At 45.0% G+C, this 17690-nt stretch overlaps 1 protein-coding gene across 2 annotated transcripts in view; it reads right to left on the bottom strand.

Annotated features, from left to right (window-relative positions):
• Positions 1-17690, bottom strand: part of LOC137538756 (receptor-type tyrosine-protein phosphatase H-like) — a 49134-nt gene that overhangs the window by 19376 nt on the left and 12068 nt on the right. For both annotated transcript variants that reach the window (XM_068261066.1, XM_068261067.1), the window contains exon 2: positions 11755-11773. In XM_068261066.1, coding sequence (XP_068117167.1) covers positions 11755-11773 — 19 coding nt within the window. The remainder of the gene's footprint in view (positions 1-11754; positions 11774-17690) is intronic.

The raw sequence follows: 17690 nt of genomic DNA, 5'->3' as shown, positions 1-17690 counted from the left end.
AATCAGGAGGCCCCCAACAAGACAAATTCAGCAATCATGAGGCCTCCAACAAATCATGAGGCCCCCAACAAGACAAATTCAGCAATCATGCGGCCCCCAACAAGACAAATTCAGCAATCATGAGGCCCCCAACAAATCATGAGGCCACCAACAAGACAAATTCAGCAATCATGAGGCCCCCAACAAATCATAAGGCTCCCAACAAGACACATTCAGCAGTCATGAGGCACATAAATAGACAGCATTTCACATAAATAGGCAGAATGCCCCCTTAATATGGTGACCCCCCAAGTTAGGTAGTGAGTGACAGGGACCCCCAGGTTAGCTAGTGAGTGACAGGCGCCTCCAGTTAGGTAGTGAGTGACAGGGACCCCGATAGTGAGTGACAGGGAGCACCTTTAGGTAGTGAGTGAGTGCCAGGGAGCCCCTTTAGGCAGTGAGTGAGTGACAGGAAGCCCCTTTAGGCAGTGAGTGAGTGCCAGGGAGCCCCTTTAGGCAGTGAGTGAGTGACAGGAAGCCCCTTTAGGCAGTGAGTGAGTGACAGGGAGCCCCTTTAGGCAGTGAGTGAGTGACAGGGAGCCCCTTTAGGGAGTGAGTGAGTGACAGGGAGGCCCTTTAGGGAGTGAGTGAGTGACAGGGAGGCCCTTTAGGGAGTGAGTGAGTGCCAGGGAGCCCCTTTAGGAAGTGAGTGAGTGCCAGGGAGCCCCTTTAGGAAGTGAGTGCGTGCCAGGGAGCCCCTTTAGGGAGTGAGTGCGTGCCAGGGAGCCCCTTTAGGGAGTGAGTGAGTGCCAGGGGAGCCCCTTTAGGGAGTGAGTGAGTGACAGGGAGCCCCTTTAGGGAGTGAGTGAGTGACAGGTAGCCCCTTTAGGGAGTGAGTGAGTGATAGGGAGCCCCTTTAGGGAGTGAGTGAGTGACAGGGAGCCCCTTTAGGGAGTGAGTGACAGGGAGCCCCTTTAGGCAGTGAGTGAGTGACAGGGAGCCCCTTTAGGGAGTGAGTGCGTGCCAGGGAGCCCCTTTAGGGAGTGAGTGCGTGCCAGGGAGCCCCTTTGGTGAGTGAGTGAGTGACAGGGAGGCCCCCCCTCTAGCCGCCGCCGCTCCCCCCCTACCTCTCAGCAGACCTCAGGATCAGCGGCGACCCGACCAGATGTACGAGCGGGCGCTGGATGCACCCGCTCGATATGTGGAAGTGATGTCACTTCCGCATATCAGTGCGGGCGCTGGGTCCTAGCGCCCGCACGATTGGTCGCCGGCTCGCCGCCTGATCCTGAGGTCTGAGACTGTCAGTGACGCGGCGGCTGGAGGGAGCCGCTGAGTCTTGACAGAGGGGGCGGCCGGGCGGAGATCCGTGGCACCCCAGGAAAGATTGGGGGCACGTGCCCCCCTAAAACAGGGCTAGCGACGCCCCTGCAGCCCTGTAAGGAGGCAGCCGCCTCACGCTGAGAGGAGGCGGCTGTCTCTCCGCACTCCGACCTGTCATTACGGGAAGCAGCCGCCCCACGCTGAGTGGAGGCGGCTGCCTTCCCGCAAAGCCTCACAAGGACATTTTCAAGTCATTTCAGTATCTTTGTAATAAGTAAGGGGAAGGTTTCCTCCTTGTGATTCTTTGTTATATATATATTATTATATAAAGAGAACACACATTTCATGCATGTCCCCCCCCCCACAATCGATGCCTAATCCTTACCAACACCCTCCTCCCGCCACAATCTCCACTAATATCAGTGGTGCCTTCACCTCTATACTCACCCTCCAACTGAGGCACCTAATTGATGTTTATCAATAAAATAACCCACTGGACACCCCTATAGCCCCATTTAATATGGTGGTCTATGCGACGGCCATTTTACCAAAGCACCCAAAGTACCTGGTCGGGTACAGAGCTCCAATTGGCAAATTTACTTGTAGACTTAGCATGATAGTGTGACAGGATTAAACTCAGACCTCCAAACAGCACAATAATAAGGCTGCCACTAGATGGAGCTCTGCTAGGATTGCAATGTTCTGAGGAGATCCAGGGCCTGAGGCTCATATTAAAGTTGGACATCAACTGAGCCACATGTCTGTGTCTCTCCTCTGTTTAAAACAGGTTAGTGTTGATAACTATAGGGAGAATATTAAGGTCTAGATAAGATATATTTGTTCCTGTTGCTATGTTAGCTTATGGGTTTGTCTATGCTAGTTATTATAACTATAGGCAGAATATGTATGTCTAGGTAGAATATACTTGTTCTTTACTGTGACAGCCTATTGGTTTTTCTAGTCTGTATATCATTGCATTATGCTGATAGTGATATGATATTAAAGTTGGACATCAACTGAGCCACATGTCTGTGTCTCTCCTCTGTTTAAAACAGATGCTGCTGGCTGCATGGTGGCACTAGTCTGCACTTACACCACTGAATACTGGTAACATTTGGGGGCTCAGCCTGGGGTGGTGTAATCATCGTGCAAGACAGTCACAGGGAGAAGCTGATCATTACTAGAGATGGGAAGTTCGGATCTTTTCAATGATCCGGATGATTCGAATCGGATCATTGAAGAGATCCGGATCTTTCATCCGAATCTCGGATCATTTTACTACCGGAAGCATTGGGGGTTAAATGAACAGCAGGACAGGTCTGTGGACAGGAGAATGGGAGGGGGGTGGACACACAGAGAAGGGGAGAAGATGGACAGAGGGCAGGGAGTGGACAGAGAAGGGAGGAGGGACGAGCAGAGAGCAGAAATGTTTGCACGTAATACCCACATGCTGAAGTCACATGCTTTACATATATTTCACCTATATGCTCATCTGTACACTTTGAAAGAAAAGGTCGCACAGTGAAAGAAAGCATTCCCAGAAGATAAGTGCAGCTGTTTAGTGCCGAGTGCAGGAGGATTATATTGCCTTTCAATCACACTGTCTGCAAAGTTACTGAGCTGTGCTGAGCCAAAAGCTTCCAATGTGATCACTGTGCAGCACTACGGAACAGCCAGCCTATAATGAGCAGCACGTTATAGCCAGTATGTGTGCTCTACACATATCTGGCAGTGGCACCCATGTCCCCTCTCTCTCATCTACCTGTCCCCCTGCAAGGCTGCCTCCCTTCCAACAGAGCGATCCATCTCAGCTCTGCTTCCAGGACCCCGCTGCCCGCTGAGAGGGGGCGTGTCGCTCCTGGCCCCGCCCCTTTTGCGATCCGAATCACTCATTTTGATGATTCGGATTATCGACTCATAAAATAGATTCGGATCAAAGATCCGAATCGTTCATGATCCGGACAACACTAATCATTACAGTAAAGCGAGAGAGGGAAAGCTTCAAGCAAGCTACACAGGCTCTGAGATGGCTGACACTACTTCAGTGAAGAAGCTGCAGTGGCAGATCCAGAAGCTTCTGCACACTTTGTCTGAGGAGCAGTTGTACTCACTTGCTGTGCAGATTCAGGGAGATGCTGGAAAAGAAGTTCCCCAAGCTACAGGTTCAAGTGAGCAGGAGATCTGTGAGTACATTCTGGAACACTTACAGGGAGAAGCAGTGTGCAGCATGGAGGACAGTGGGGAGGCATATCTGCTGCAGATAAAAGAACTGGCTGAGTCTTTGCTAGGAGAAATAAACTCTGACACTCCTCCTGTAAGTGGGGACAGAGAGCACAGCATAATTCACACAAAAGACAGAACACTGCAAATGACAGAAAGTGGCTTTACATTAAAGGACTTAGCAGCTTACCTGCCAAGAAAAGAATTTAAAATTTATGGTGGTCAGATTTCAGACTGGGACTCTGAACTTACATATAGCAGTGTATGCAAACAGATTGATGAAGGTATACAAGAAAGATACTCAGAGTCAGAAATCATCAGAACTGTGCTGAAAGCTGTGAAAGCAGGAACTTTTAAGGAAATGTTGGTAAACAAGGAGGATCTTTCTGTTGCAGAGCTTAAAAGGTTTTTGCGCTCACATCTCCAGGACAGGAGCAGCACTGATTTGTTCCAGGAACTGATGAATGCTAAACAGCATGATAAAGAAACTCCGCAGCAGTTTGTGTATAGAATTATGGGACTAAAGCAGAAAGTTTTGTGGTCTTCTCAACAAGTTGGTGCTGCAGTTACTTATGACAAGAACTTGGTGCAAGGAGTGTTTCTGCACACACTATATCAGGGGTTAAGTGAGAAATATAGTGACATTAGAAGAGAGATTAAGCCATATATATCAGACTTATCGACAACTGATGATGTGCTCCTAGAAACAGTCACTAAGCTAGCCAGAATAGAAGCAGAGAGGCAAGTCAGATTAAGTGGCATAAGCAGATCCAAGCTGACTACCACAAATGTCATTCAGGCACAGGATGTAAGAGAGTCCATAAACCATGCTAGTGATACTCAAACCTCATTGGTAGAATTAACAGCACAAGTTGCTGCCCTTACAAAGAATGTACAATCTCTGCTACAGGCAGGTGCAGTAAAAAAGAATGAACCTGGGCCTGTGAAGGTTTTAAATGACAGTGTTAAAACCAAGACTGTGTATAAATGTAAACAATGTGTGCATGAAGGAAAAGATAAATGTTGGCATTGTTTTAAATGTGGTCAGGAAGGTCATAGTGCGCGTGGCTGCATGAAACAGAAAAGGTTCTCGGGAAACGAGGAATGGTCACAGGTGAGGGACAACCAGTGACCAGTTCTCAAGACAAGTCCCAAATCATTACAAAACCCAGTGAAATGCCTCACCCACCAAAGAGTTGGGACAGAAGAAAAGTAGCCAGGCTTATAGGAAATAAATGCTTGCTTACTTGTAGTTTGGGAGGTGTGTCCACAAAAGTACTAGTTGACACAGGGTCCCAAATAAGTATTGTGGCTGCAAGCTGGATAAAACAATACCAAAAGCACATTACAGTACAGCCTATTGAAAAATTGTTAGGAGAAAATGAATGCTTAACAATTAAAGCGGCAAATGGTTCTGTTGTTCCTTATGATGGGTGGGTTGAGCTTGAACTGAACATTGAGAATAATGGGAAAAAGGTAACTATGTTTGTACCCATGCTAGTTAGCCAACACTGCTCGTTCACCCCAATCATAGGGTTTAATGCAATTGAAGAAATTATTAAAGAAAATGCTGACAGTTGTAACTCTGATCAAAGTAGCGTCACAATACTATTAAGTGAGGTATTGCATGTAAGGAAATGTAAAGCAAATGCTTTGGTGGGTCTTGTATTGTCATCCATTAGTAAAGATAATGAGTTGGTACGTAGCATATATACCGGTAGTCAAAGCATTAGGGTTCTGAAAGGAAAATCATGTGAGATTCTGTGTAATATTCGTTCCTGGCCTGGAGAGGATACAGTGCTGTTTGAGCCACTATTGCCCAGTCAATTTCCTGAGGGTCTGGAAGCGTTCCCTATACTTGTGAAGATGCACAGGGGGCAAACAAAACAGATAAAGATTCCTGTTCAGAACACCACTAAGCATACTGTATATATTCAACCAAGGACTGTGTTAGGCATGATCTACCCAATTATGGAAGAGATCTCTGTGAATGATATTAAATCTGCAAAACAAGCGGTACAGAAAAGAAGTAAGAATGCAGTATCCATGATGCAAGCAAAGGCCCAAAGCTCCCAGGGCAAGAAATGGAATCCTCCAGTAAATTTACAGCATCTCACTGAAGAAGAGCAGACACTTGCTAAGCAGATGTTGTTCGAGGAATCTGACATTTTTGCAAGAGAGGAGGGAGAGATTGGGTATATTCCTAATCTGAATCTGCAGATTAATCTAAGAGACAAGATCCCAGTGCAGAAGTCCTACAACTCCATACCAAGACCCTTATATCAGGAAGTAAAAGACTATATACTGAAGCTAATGAAGAGGGGGTGGATACGCAAGTCAAAATCACCTTACTCCTCACCTGTGGTATGTGCCCGAAAAAAAGATGGCAGCTTGAGACTGTGCATAGACTTCAGGGAGTTAAATAAGAAGACTGTACCAGATAGGCATCCCCTACCACGAGTTCAAGATCTTCTAGATAATCTGAGTGGATTCTCATGGTTCTCAATCTTGGATCAGGGAAGTGCTTACCATCAAGGGTTTATCTCTGAAGAATCAAGGCACATGACAGCATTTAGTACACCATGGGGGTTACATGAATGGGTGAGGATCCCTTTTGGCTTGATGAATGCCCCAGCAGCATTTCAAAGGTGCATGGAAGAGACTCTGGAAGGTCTGAGAGATGAATGTTGCTCCCCCTATCTAGATGATGTTCTGTGTTATTCTAAGACATTTCCAGAACATATTGAAGTTCTAAGAAAGATATTTCAGAAGATGCGTGCACATGGAATCAAGCTGAGACCAAATAAGTGTGAACTTTTCAAAAGAGAAGTAAGGTTCCTAGGAAGACTTGTGTCGGGCAATGGAATCCGAATGGACCCAAAGGATACAGAAGCAATTCAGGCAGTCAGAGAGAAAACACCAAGGACAGTGGGAGATGTGAGAAAACTAGTAGGGTTCCTGAGTTATTACCGCTGTTTTATACAAAACTTCTCCCGAATTGCTAAACCTCTGTATGACCTGCTGCAAACAAAGAAGGAATCTAAGAAAATAAGTAAAAATGAATTAGCAAATGAGAGACAGCATGTGAAGGCAGGAAGAACACAGCAGTTACCCTCAGGAACTTCAGTTCAGTGGACAGCAAAGCATCAGGAAACTGTTGACAAGATAATAGTGTTATTAACCAAACCTCCAATTCTTGCTTATCCAGACTTTAATCTGCCATTTATCTTGCATACTGATGCATCGCAAGAAGGGCTAGGTGCAGTGCTTTACCAACATCAGGAGAATAAACTACGTATTATTGGATTTGGTTCACGGACACTGACACCCACTGAAAAAAATTATCACCTGCACTCAGGGAAGCTGGAATTCTTAGCCTTGAAGTGGGCCATTTGTGATAAGTTTCGGGACTATCTGTACTATGCACCCTCTTTCACTGTATTTACAGACAATAACCCACTGACCTATGTTCTCAGCTCAGCAAAACTAAATAGTGTGGGACACCGATGGGTAGGAGAGTTAGCTGATTTTCGTTTTGATATTAAATATCATCCAGGTAAGAAAAATGCAGATGCTGATACGTTGTCTAGAATGCCATTAAACACTGCTGAAGATGAAGATGAATTCATAAATGTGATGACACCACAGACTATCTCTGCTATATGGAAAGGAAGCAAGGCAGGGGTTGATGAAGCAGATCTTTGGGCCATGTCACTAGCCCTAGAACCACAAGTTGAAGAAAAATTTCAAGATATTGACCCTCAGGAAATTATTACAAAGGATAAGCTCAGAAGTGCTCAGTCAGAGGACAAAGCTATCCAAGTGGTAATGGATCTAAAAATAAAGAAGAAAGTTCCCTCAAAGGAAGACAAAAGGGGCCTGGACAGGAGAGGAAAACAACTCATACATGATTGGGGCAAACTGAGTGTGAAAGATAACATCTTACTACGACAGAAGAAAATAGTGGTTCCAGAGAAATTAACTCTGATAGTGTTGAAACACTTACATAATGACATGGGCCACTGTGGAGCAGACAAAGTGATGCAGCTGGCAAGAGAAAGATTCTACTGGCCTTTCATGCAGAAACAAATAACAGACTATGTTACTAAAAGATGTAGCTGCCTCAAACAGAAGCACCCGACAGTACCGGACAGGGCACCTATGGGTTCTATCAACACAAGTGCTCCTTTTGAACTTGTCTCTGTGGATTTCCTTCACCTAGAGAAGAGCAGAGGTGGCTATGAATACATACTGGTAGTTATGGATCATTTCACCCGTTTTGCCCAGGCATATCCTACTCGAAACAAAGCAGGAAAAACAGCTGCAGAGAAGATTTTTGACAATTTCATCCCTATATTTGGATATCCTGAAAAATTACATCATGATCAAGGTAAAGAATTTGAGAACCACCTTTTTAGAAGGTTGAGACAGTTGTCTGGAATAGCCCATTCTAGGACAACACCGTACCATCCACAAGGCAACCCAGTTGAGAGACTGAACAGAACACTGTTACAAATGCTCCAGACTTTAGAAGAAGAGAAGAAAGCTCAGTGGAAAGAGTATCTACCACACATTGTCCATGCATATAACTGTACCAGGCATGATGCAACTGGCTACGCCCCTTACTACCTGCTATATGGTAGGGCACCTCGTCTACCAATAGATTTAATATTTGACCTAGATGATGAGAATGGAGCGGCATCACCTCAACACTATGCTGAGAAATGGGCGTTAAAAATGAAGGAAGCTTACAGAATTGCCTCTGAGAATAGCCAAAAGTCATCTCAAAAGGGGAAAAGGTACTATGACAGGCATGTCAAAGGAATTGCTCTGCAGCCTGGTGACCGTGTTCTTGTAAGAAATCTGTCAGAGCGGGGAGGGCCAGGAAAACTCCACACCTACTGGGAAAAAGAAGTATGCAGGGTAATTGAACAGATAGGCCCAGAACATATTTATAAAGTTGAATCAGAGAAAGGTAATAAACCAACAAGGGTGATTCATCGCAATTTGCTGCTTCCTGTCAGAGATTTACCCCTAGAAAACAAAGCAAAGGAATCACAGAAGAGAACTCACACCAGACCAGCAGCTAGAGTTAAAGTAAACAACAATTCAGAGAGCACAGAGTCAGATTCCTCAGATGAAGGGTATTACTACTGTCCTGAACTTTTCCAATACAGTGAGCAATGTGTTACTCCTCAGTTAGGAGCTGAGGCTGAAGAATTTTATCCTAGGGACCATAATACCCCACAAGAACAACTGGAAAACCATCAATTGCCAGAGGAAAATGTTCAAGACCTGCCTGTGGAACTTACAGAAGAACAGCTGGAAAGCCACTGCCTATCAGATAAGGAAATCCAAGACTTGCCTGTAGAATTAACAGAAGGGACTAGAGCACCATCTTTACAAAAAGCAGATTCACAATGTGACGAGGACACAGTTACACCAAATGTCCCTGAAGAACAGAGAAATGACAGTCCTCCACCAAGAACAAGGAAACCAAAGGAGATTTTCACATATGAGACCCTTGGAAAACCCTCTTTTCAAAAATGGAATGTTCATGCAAATGTGATTGAACAGCACTGTAATCCCGCAGAGACAGAGAGGCCTATCGATATACCTTTAACAATGCCCTCATGTTCATACTTTTTGCCAGGAACATATGCAGATTGCTATGATCTGAACTATGATTACATTTCATTCATGAAATGTCAGGAGACATTTATTTAAAGAGGGGGAGTGTGTGACAGGATTAAACTCAGACCTCCAAACAGCACAATAATAAGGCTGCCACTAGATGGAGCTCTGCTAGGATTGCAATGTTCTGAGGAGATCCAGGGCCTGAGGCTCATATTAAAGTTGGACATCAACTGAGCCACATGTCTGTGTCTCTCCTCTGTTTAAAACAGGTTAGTGTTGATAACTATAGGGAGAATATTAAGGTCTAGATAAGATATATTTGTTCCTGTTGCTATGTTAGCTTATGGGTTTGTCTATGCTAGTTATTATAACTATAGGCAGAATATGTATGTCTAGGTAGAATATACTTGTTCTTTACTGTGACAGCCTATTGGTTTTTCTAGTCTGTATATCATTGCATTATGCTGATAGTGATATGATATTAAAGTTGGACATCAACTGAGTCACATGTCTGTGTCTCTCCTCTGTTTAAAACAGATGCTGCTGGCTGCATTGTGGCACTAGTCTGCACTTACACCACTGAATACTGGTAACAATAGCAAGCAGGGAATATGAAAAGTGGCACAGTCTGGACTTCTCTGATTGGTCAGTCTCTGCTTTGGATAGGGAACATCCCCTGGCCCTCCCCCAGTCCCTCCCCCTCTTATACACACACACAGTGTAGACCTTCACATGGAAAGGGTCATATTTACTTCATATATAATATTAGCTCCAGTGTTCCAGAATCAGTGTAGTAGGTAGAAAAATAAGTTTTGCTAGAGTAATCTGCTGAGGTAAACAGTTATATTCCTGGAAGCCCATGATCTTATTTTGGTTTTATTGATTAAAAATCTAGATATAAAGTTTTCACTGCCTCAGGTAAAATATATTTTTTTTCAGTCCCCGTACAGATAAATTATTGAACTTTGTTAGCTGTTCCTTGATCTGTTCCTTTTTTCAGTCATACAGAAGTTTTATGACCTCTAGTTAATTATACATGAGAGATATCTGTTCCCACCAATGAGAAAGTGTCTGTAATCTTAACCTTTACCGTGAGGGGACAAAAAGAGCACAGGCTAGTTCTATATAAGATTTGGACTGTATATACACGTTTAATGTTTTATCTCATCATGTTACATGTCAGTTCAGGATCCCTTTAAAGTGTACCAGAGGTGACATGACATGATGAGACAGACGTGCATATGTACAGTGCCAGGCTAAGCTGTGTTCCTTATTTTTCTTTTTCTGCCTCAAAGAGTTAACATTTAGGAATACAAGCGACAGTTTCTCTCCAGTCAGGAACCAATCTAACTATAGTGTAACCCTCCCTGATAAGGAAATACAGCCAAACAACTCTTTCCTGGCAGAGAACAGTTTCTGAGTGCAGGAGATAAATAAAAAAAATCAATAGTTCATACATTTTATCTTTCAGACACTTGAAAGACATCAGGCATCATTCACAAAGCTTTACCGCATGCGGTAATGCAGAAAACAGCTGATTTTACCAATCCTTTAGTGAAATGTCAATTCACTAATGCTGTTACCGCATGGCAAGCTAACATTTTTAAGCAATGAGGAAGATTACCAACTTTTGTGGTAAACACCTCCATAAATGCCAGCAAATGTTAATTCACAAAGATCTGAGCATGAGGCAAAGCCCAGAAACATGTGTGGTGATTACCGTCAGCTTTCAGGTGTCAAAAACCATCTTCCGCAATGCTTCAGAGTGGATATACCATGACTGGCATGAGCAGAAAGCCAATAATAACAGCCACTGCCTCCTGCAAGCCCCTGTCTCCTTGTTGATGGGACATCTTCTCGGGAGGGTCGAGCTTTTCTACCCCCAGGCGGTGGAGGTGAGAGAGCTGGAACAAAAGAGGTTTACCCTGAAGCCCTTCAGACGTTTAACCCTTTAGGTTGCTGTTTGAAGATGCGGAGGAGCTAGTGGGAAAATCACCTAAGCATGGCATGTGTAATGTCTCTTGGAGTTCATGTAAGCTGTGGCAATAAAATAAAATGTTAAGAAAGACTAATGGACAGATTCAGAGGGAGCAGAGGATCTATAACAAACGTACATTCTAAAGGGGAGTTGGGGATGCCTTTTACTATTGAAATGCCGAACAGCATGTAACAAAACAGAGACAACTCTACACTGCTCTGCTGTTACCAAACAGGTTTTTGTGAAAAGCCGTTTTTTTCGGTAAATTACCGATCCTCTACCGCAACTGTGAAAATCTTTTTGAATTGGGAAAAAGTCTAAAATACCAAATGCGGTATTTTACGAAGCTGATTTTTTTCATCGATCAGCCCTTTGTGAATGCTGGCCTATGTCATTAAGATGATAAAACATTAAATCTACTATTTATGTTTTTATATATTAAATAAAACTGGGATATCAAAGAAAAACAGTTATTTTTAGGAGAAGGAGGATAGATACAATTGTTTATCTCATCAGATTATTTTCATTTCGGGTTCACTTTAACTAGATTGCTGGATAACACAGCACAATGTCCTGCCACTATTAAACTGTGAAAAATGAAGAGAAGATAAAATCCTTACCATTTGCAGACAACACCACCTGCAATGAAAAGTAAAATGACAATAAATTAGCAAACAAAAAAATAGAACTTTATACATTGTCTGCAGTGAGACATAATTCTCTAAATGGAGAGCATAGATGTGTGTAGGGAGTGTCAATGAGATGCAAATAATTCCGAGTTGATGCAGGTTTATGCAAATTATGTATGCAAATGTATGCAGCTTAAAAATGGACTAATCCAATTCCACCTTAATAACAGTACCAGCAATTCCAGGTTGCATGCAAATTCAGTGCAAACTATTCAGCTTTGGATTGGGCTAATCAAATCCACTTCCATCTGATTAGGGCTGGCTCAATTCCAAGCTGCATACAATTTGCATTAAGTTTGCATGCAATAACTATTATCATCTCACTGTTGATTTGTAGTATTTTGCTTAGTATCCTGTTTGGAATGCATTAACCATCAGTTTTGAATGAATGAAACAGACTACTTTCCATCAATAGAGATGGCCCGAACGGTTCGCCGGCAAACTTATTCGCGCAAACAACGGGGGTTCGCGTTCGCGGCGAACCGTGAACTTTATGGCAGTTCGACCCGCCCCCTATACTACATCATTGAGTTAAACTTTGACCCTCTACATCACAGTCAGCAGACACATGACAGCCAATCAGGCTGCACTCCCTCCTGGAGGCCCCCCACCCTTATATAAGGCAGCAGCGTCGGCCATGTTCTCACTCTCTGTGCTGCTGTCTGTCTTAGTGAGAGAAGGCAGAGACATTGAAGAGATAGGGAAAGTGATAGTTAGGTGGTCTGTTAGCTTGCTCCTTGCTGAAATTTGTTGCTAAGAAGCACCAACAAAACAGCTTTTTTGAGAGCTAATATTCTTGTGATGTGTTTTTTTTTGTGTGTGTGTGCCACTGACACTGCATATACAGCCCTGTCTGTCGCAGCTGTCTCTTGCTAATTGCTATACTGTGCCAGGCCCAGCACAGTCAGTGCATACCTTTTCACTGCACCTGTGTGTTTGACAGCTGCACATTGTATTGTAATACCAGTCACTGTATTCCTTTCACTGCACCTGTGTGACAGCACACAGTTTTATATACCAGTCACTGCATACCTGTTCACTGCACCTGTGTGACAGCTGCACATTGTATTGTAATACCAGTCACTGCATACCTTTCACTGAACCTGAGTGTGACAGCATGCAGTTTTATATACCAGTCAGTGCATACCTGTTCACTGCACCTCTGTGTGACCGCATGCTGTTTTATATACTAGTCTGTGCATATCTTTTCACTTCATCCCCCCAATATGGACAAAATAACAGGCAGGTCTGTTGGAGGTCGTGCTGTCGTGATTTCGTGCGGCCCTCGACCAAAGTACAGTGTTCAGAAAAAGGTACGTGCCATCAACCCCCAATATTGTTAGCACGTAGTTGACTACTTAACACAGAACACCTCATCTTCTTCAGCTTCCGTACGGAAGCGTGACATATCTTCCTCCTCCTGCTCTGATTTTGGCACCCCACTTAACACTCAGTCGGCAGCCATCACCAAAGTGCCATCATCAGAGGGCTCAGCGGTGTGGAAATTTTTTTGTTTGTCTGCCTCAGATGAGAGCAATGCCATCTGTACTCTCTGCCACCGAAAATTGAGCCGTGGAAAGACCAAGGGACAACTACCTTACGAAGGCACATGATTACAAAGCACAAACTGCAATGGGATGACCACCTGAGGAAAAGCAGCACACAAAAGCAAAGCCACACAACGCAGTGGAAGATACCATGGCGCAATTATTTCTCAAAAAAGGCGATACCCAAACTGTACCGTGATATTAAAAGGCAAGTGGTGTCAAGGGTCCATTTGACCACAGATGCCTGGTCTGCAAAGCACGGTCAGGCCTGCCAGAGACAGTCCCCACACACAGCATCTCTGCCTGCACGCCGTGTGACTGCCTGCCCCAAGAATAAGTCGGTCCCCACACAGCGTCTCTGCCTGCAGGCCGCTTGACTGCCTTCTTCGCCACCACCAACAGGGTCAAGGACTCCAGGTGGATTCCTAAATTTTTAAGGCCGCTGCTAGCAGCGGCCACTATAATATTTTTTCTGGTGCGTGTACATGCCTGCCTAATTTTTATGGCTGCACTGCGGCTGCAACAACAAAACAAAAGGCATGTACATGTGTCAATTCCCCTTCGTGATTGTTACCTTGCCGCGGTGAAGGGGCTTGCGTATCACAATGAAGCAATGACCGGCTATATGAGTGTGTTGGGGGGGACACGGTGAGTTCACTGAACACAGAAGGTAGCTATGTGCAGTGAGGTGAGTTCACTCAACCCAAAGGTAGTTATATATGCAGTGAGGTGAGTTCACTCTACGGAAAAGGTAGATATGCAGTGAGGTGAGTTCACTCAACTTAGAAGGTAGTTATATGCAGTGACGCAAGTTCACTCAACACAAAAGGTAGTTATGTGCAGCGAGGTGGGTTCACTCAACACAAAGCTAGGTATATGCAGTGATGAGGTGGGTTAAGTAAACACAACAGGTACTGGGTATATGCAGTACTGGGTAGTACAATGTGCAGCTCCCTGTCACATGCACAGGTGTCACTGAATGTGCTGCTGAATGCTGGTGGGCTGCTGGCAGTGGTAGACACACATCATGAATTAGCAATGCTGTCTAAGCAACACAAGTGTATCACACACACAGGTAGTCACTGAATGTGCTGCTGCTGCTGGCAGTGCCAGTGGGACACACAGTATGAATTAGCAATGCTGTCTAAACACCACAAGTGTCAGTTTCAAACACAGAAAAACAAAATTGATCACACGAGCAGGATGAGCTCTGAAAAGAGCTTTTCTGGGGCGCTATTATAGCAATAAGATTCAGCTAGGAGCAAGCTAAGAAGGCAAGAGCCTGACTAATCTGTCCCTAGAAGAACAAGTCTGCAGCAGCTGTCCCTATTCTGTCTCTAGCAGGCACACGAGTGAGGCTAATGGCCGCCGGAGCCTGCCTTGTATAAGGGGGGGTGGGGCTCCAGGGCTTAGCGTAGCCTGATTGGCTACAATGCGCCTGCTGACTGTGATGCAGAGGGTCAAAGTTGACCCTCATAGAGGATTATGGGGCAAATCGAACTTCCGGGAAAGTTCGCCGGCGAAGGCGAAGGCGAACCACCCAATGTTCGCCTGGAACCGTTCGCCTGCGAACCGTTCGCTACACCTCTAGTGGCTTGTGCCACCCCCGGATTATACTCAGTTTTAAAGATAAAAGTTGGGGGGGGGAGCTTATAGGTGAGTCGGCTTATACTATAGTATATACGGGTATTTAAATGTTATGTGTAACGATCTGCTAGTGTATGAGGGCACTAGCAGACAGACAAACAATAATTAGTACAGACAGTGACAGTAGATGGCGCTACTGTCACTGGTTCAGATGTAAAGAATGGTCAACAGGCAGGGTCGTTAACAGATCTGACAGATAAGGTACAAAATCCTAAGGCAAATCAGAGTGTATATTCAGGTAGAGGTCGGCAACAGATCAGATAGGCAAAAGTACAGAATCGTTAGGCAGAAGAGTAGTAAGAGGCAATGCAGAGGCCAATAATACAATCACAATAATATATTTATTCCTGAGCTAAGTGCGAATCCCCAGGGTCCTGCCTGTTCAAGAACACACGGATCTGACTAAGGTCTGAAGCTGCCACTGCAAAGTGTTAGCTAAGAGAGACAATGTGAGAGTGGCAACACAGGGCTTTAGAAGCACGAGACGGCAGGTAAGCCACGCCCCCAACCTCCCCGCAATCAGGAGCTGGAGATGCAGCCCTGCGTGTCAGCTGACCGGACCCAGACCCGGAAGTCGCAGCTGCGCTGTTGATCGCTGCCGCAGAGGTAAGCTCCGCACGCCTGACATTATGTTATTATATTATCATTTTATGCAAATTTGTGCTGCATGGGATAGGACCAATTCATGCAGTAGCTGATGATTTGTTAAATTCTGGGCTGCATACATTTGTGTAAAATTAACCACTTCCACAGGTTATTTTCCTTTAACGACCAGCACCACCACCCATTCATTCAGCAACAGCTTAAAGGGATACTGTAGGGGGGGTCGGGGGAAAATGAGCTGAACTTACCTGGGGCTTCTAATGGTCCCCCGCAGATATCCTGTGTTGGCGCAGCCACTCCCTGATGCTCCGGCCCCGCCTCCGGTTCACTTCTGGAATTTCTGACTTTAAAGTCAGAAAACCACTCCGCCTGTGTTGCAGTGTCCTCAATCCCGCTGATGTCACCAAGAGCGTACTGTGCAGACACAGACCATACTGGGCTTCTGCTATACACTCCTGGTGACATCAGCGGGAGTGAGGACACGGCAATGCAGGCGCAGTGGTTTTCAGACTTTAAAGTCAGAAATTCCAGAAGTGAACTGGAGGCAGGGCCGGAGCATTGGGGAGTGGCTGCGCGGGCACAGGATGTCTGCGGGGGACCATTAGAAGCCCCGGGTAAGTTCAGCTCATTTTCCCCCGACCCCCCTACAGTATCCCTTTAACCTCTAGCCAGCCGCATCACGCCGACGGGCGTGGCCGCGGCGGCAGCCCGAGGACCGTCTAACACGGATCGGCGTAAAGTCCTGGGGCTCTGTTTCGCAGGAGATTACGCGCAGGCTTGATGGGCAGACTATTAGACGCCGTCTAATTTACCTGTACAGTGCTGCGATCTACAGCAGCGCTGTACTGGGGACAGCCGTGTGATACGGCTGTCCCCTCCAGAGGCACAGAGGTGATCGGCTGTCATAGGCTGAAGCCTATGACAGCTGATCACGGGGATAGGCTGGCGGGGGGAGGGGGTTGTACTAAAATAATAAAAAAATAATAATAAAAAACACAAATAAACAAAAATAAAGAAAATACAAACATCTGGGGGGCGATCAGACCCCACCAACAGAGAGCTCTGTTGGTGGGGAGAAAAGGGGGGGTGTATCACTTGTGTGCTGTGTCGTGTGGCCCTGCAGCTTGGCCTTAAAGAGACTCTAACCAAAATTGCATCCTGTTTTTTATCATCCTACAAGTTCCAAAACCTATTCTAATCTGCTCTGGCTTACTGCAGCACTTTCTACTATCACCGTCTCTGTAATAAATCAGCTTATCTCTCCCCTGTCGGACTTGTCACCCTGTGTCTGGAAGGCTGCCAGGTTCTTCAGTGTTGTGGTTCTGCTATGCACTCCCCCCTCCAGGCCCCTCTATGCACACTGCCTATGTGTTATTTAAATTAGGGCAGCTTCTCTCTTATCTTTTACAAGCTGGATAAATCCTCCTCTGAGCTGGCTGGGCTTTCACATACTGAGGAATTACAAACAAGGGCAAAGCTGTTTGCAGGAAGAAACGAGCAGCCTGAAACTTCCGTGCATGAGAGATGCAGGGGGAAAGAAACACACAAATGATCTCTTGAGATTCAGAAGTAAGGCTGTATACAGCCTGCTTGTGTATGGATGTATTTTCTATGTGTGGACATACTGTACATCAACCTACTTCCTGTTTTGGTGGCCATTTTGTTTGTTTCTGAACAAACTTTTTAAAACTGTTTTAAACCACTTTTAATGCGGCGAGGAGCGGCAAAATTGTGACAGAGGGTAATAGGAGATGTCCCCTAACGCACTGGTATGTTTACTTTTGTGCGATTTTAACAATACAGATTCTGTTTAAGGCCTCTTGCACACTGCATGCGATTCCGATTCAGATTCCGCTTTTTAATCTGTTTTTACATCATGTGCAGGGAGCAAACTGCAAATCTAAATCTGAATCTGAAGTAAAAACTGATTAAAAAGCGGAATCTGAATCTGAATCGCGTGCAGTGTGCAAGAGGCCTAAAGCAGTAGTGGCCAATTTAATGAAAAATGGCCTGATCTTTAGGGGGGTTTAACACTGCGGTCCTCAAGTGATTAATCACTACTTATCACAC

The sequence above is a fragment of the Hyperolius riggenbachi genome, chromosome 11 (genome assembly GCF_040937935.1).
Source record: "Hyperolius riggenbachi isolate aHypRig1 chromosome 11, aHypRig1.pri, whole genome shotgun sequence".
NCBI lineage: Eukaryota > Metazoa > Chordata > Amphibia > Anura > Hyperoliidae > Hyperolius > Hyperolius riggenbachi.
This window is presented reverse-complemented; position numbering and strand designations above follow the sequence as displayed.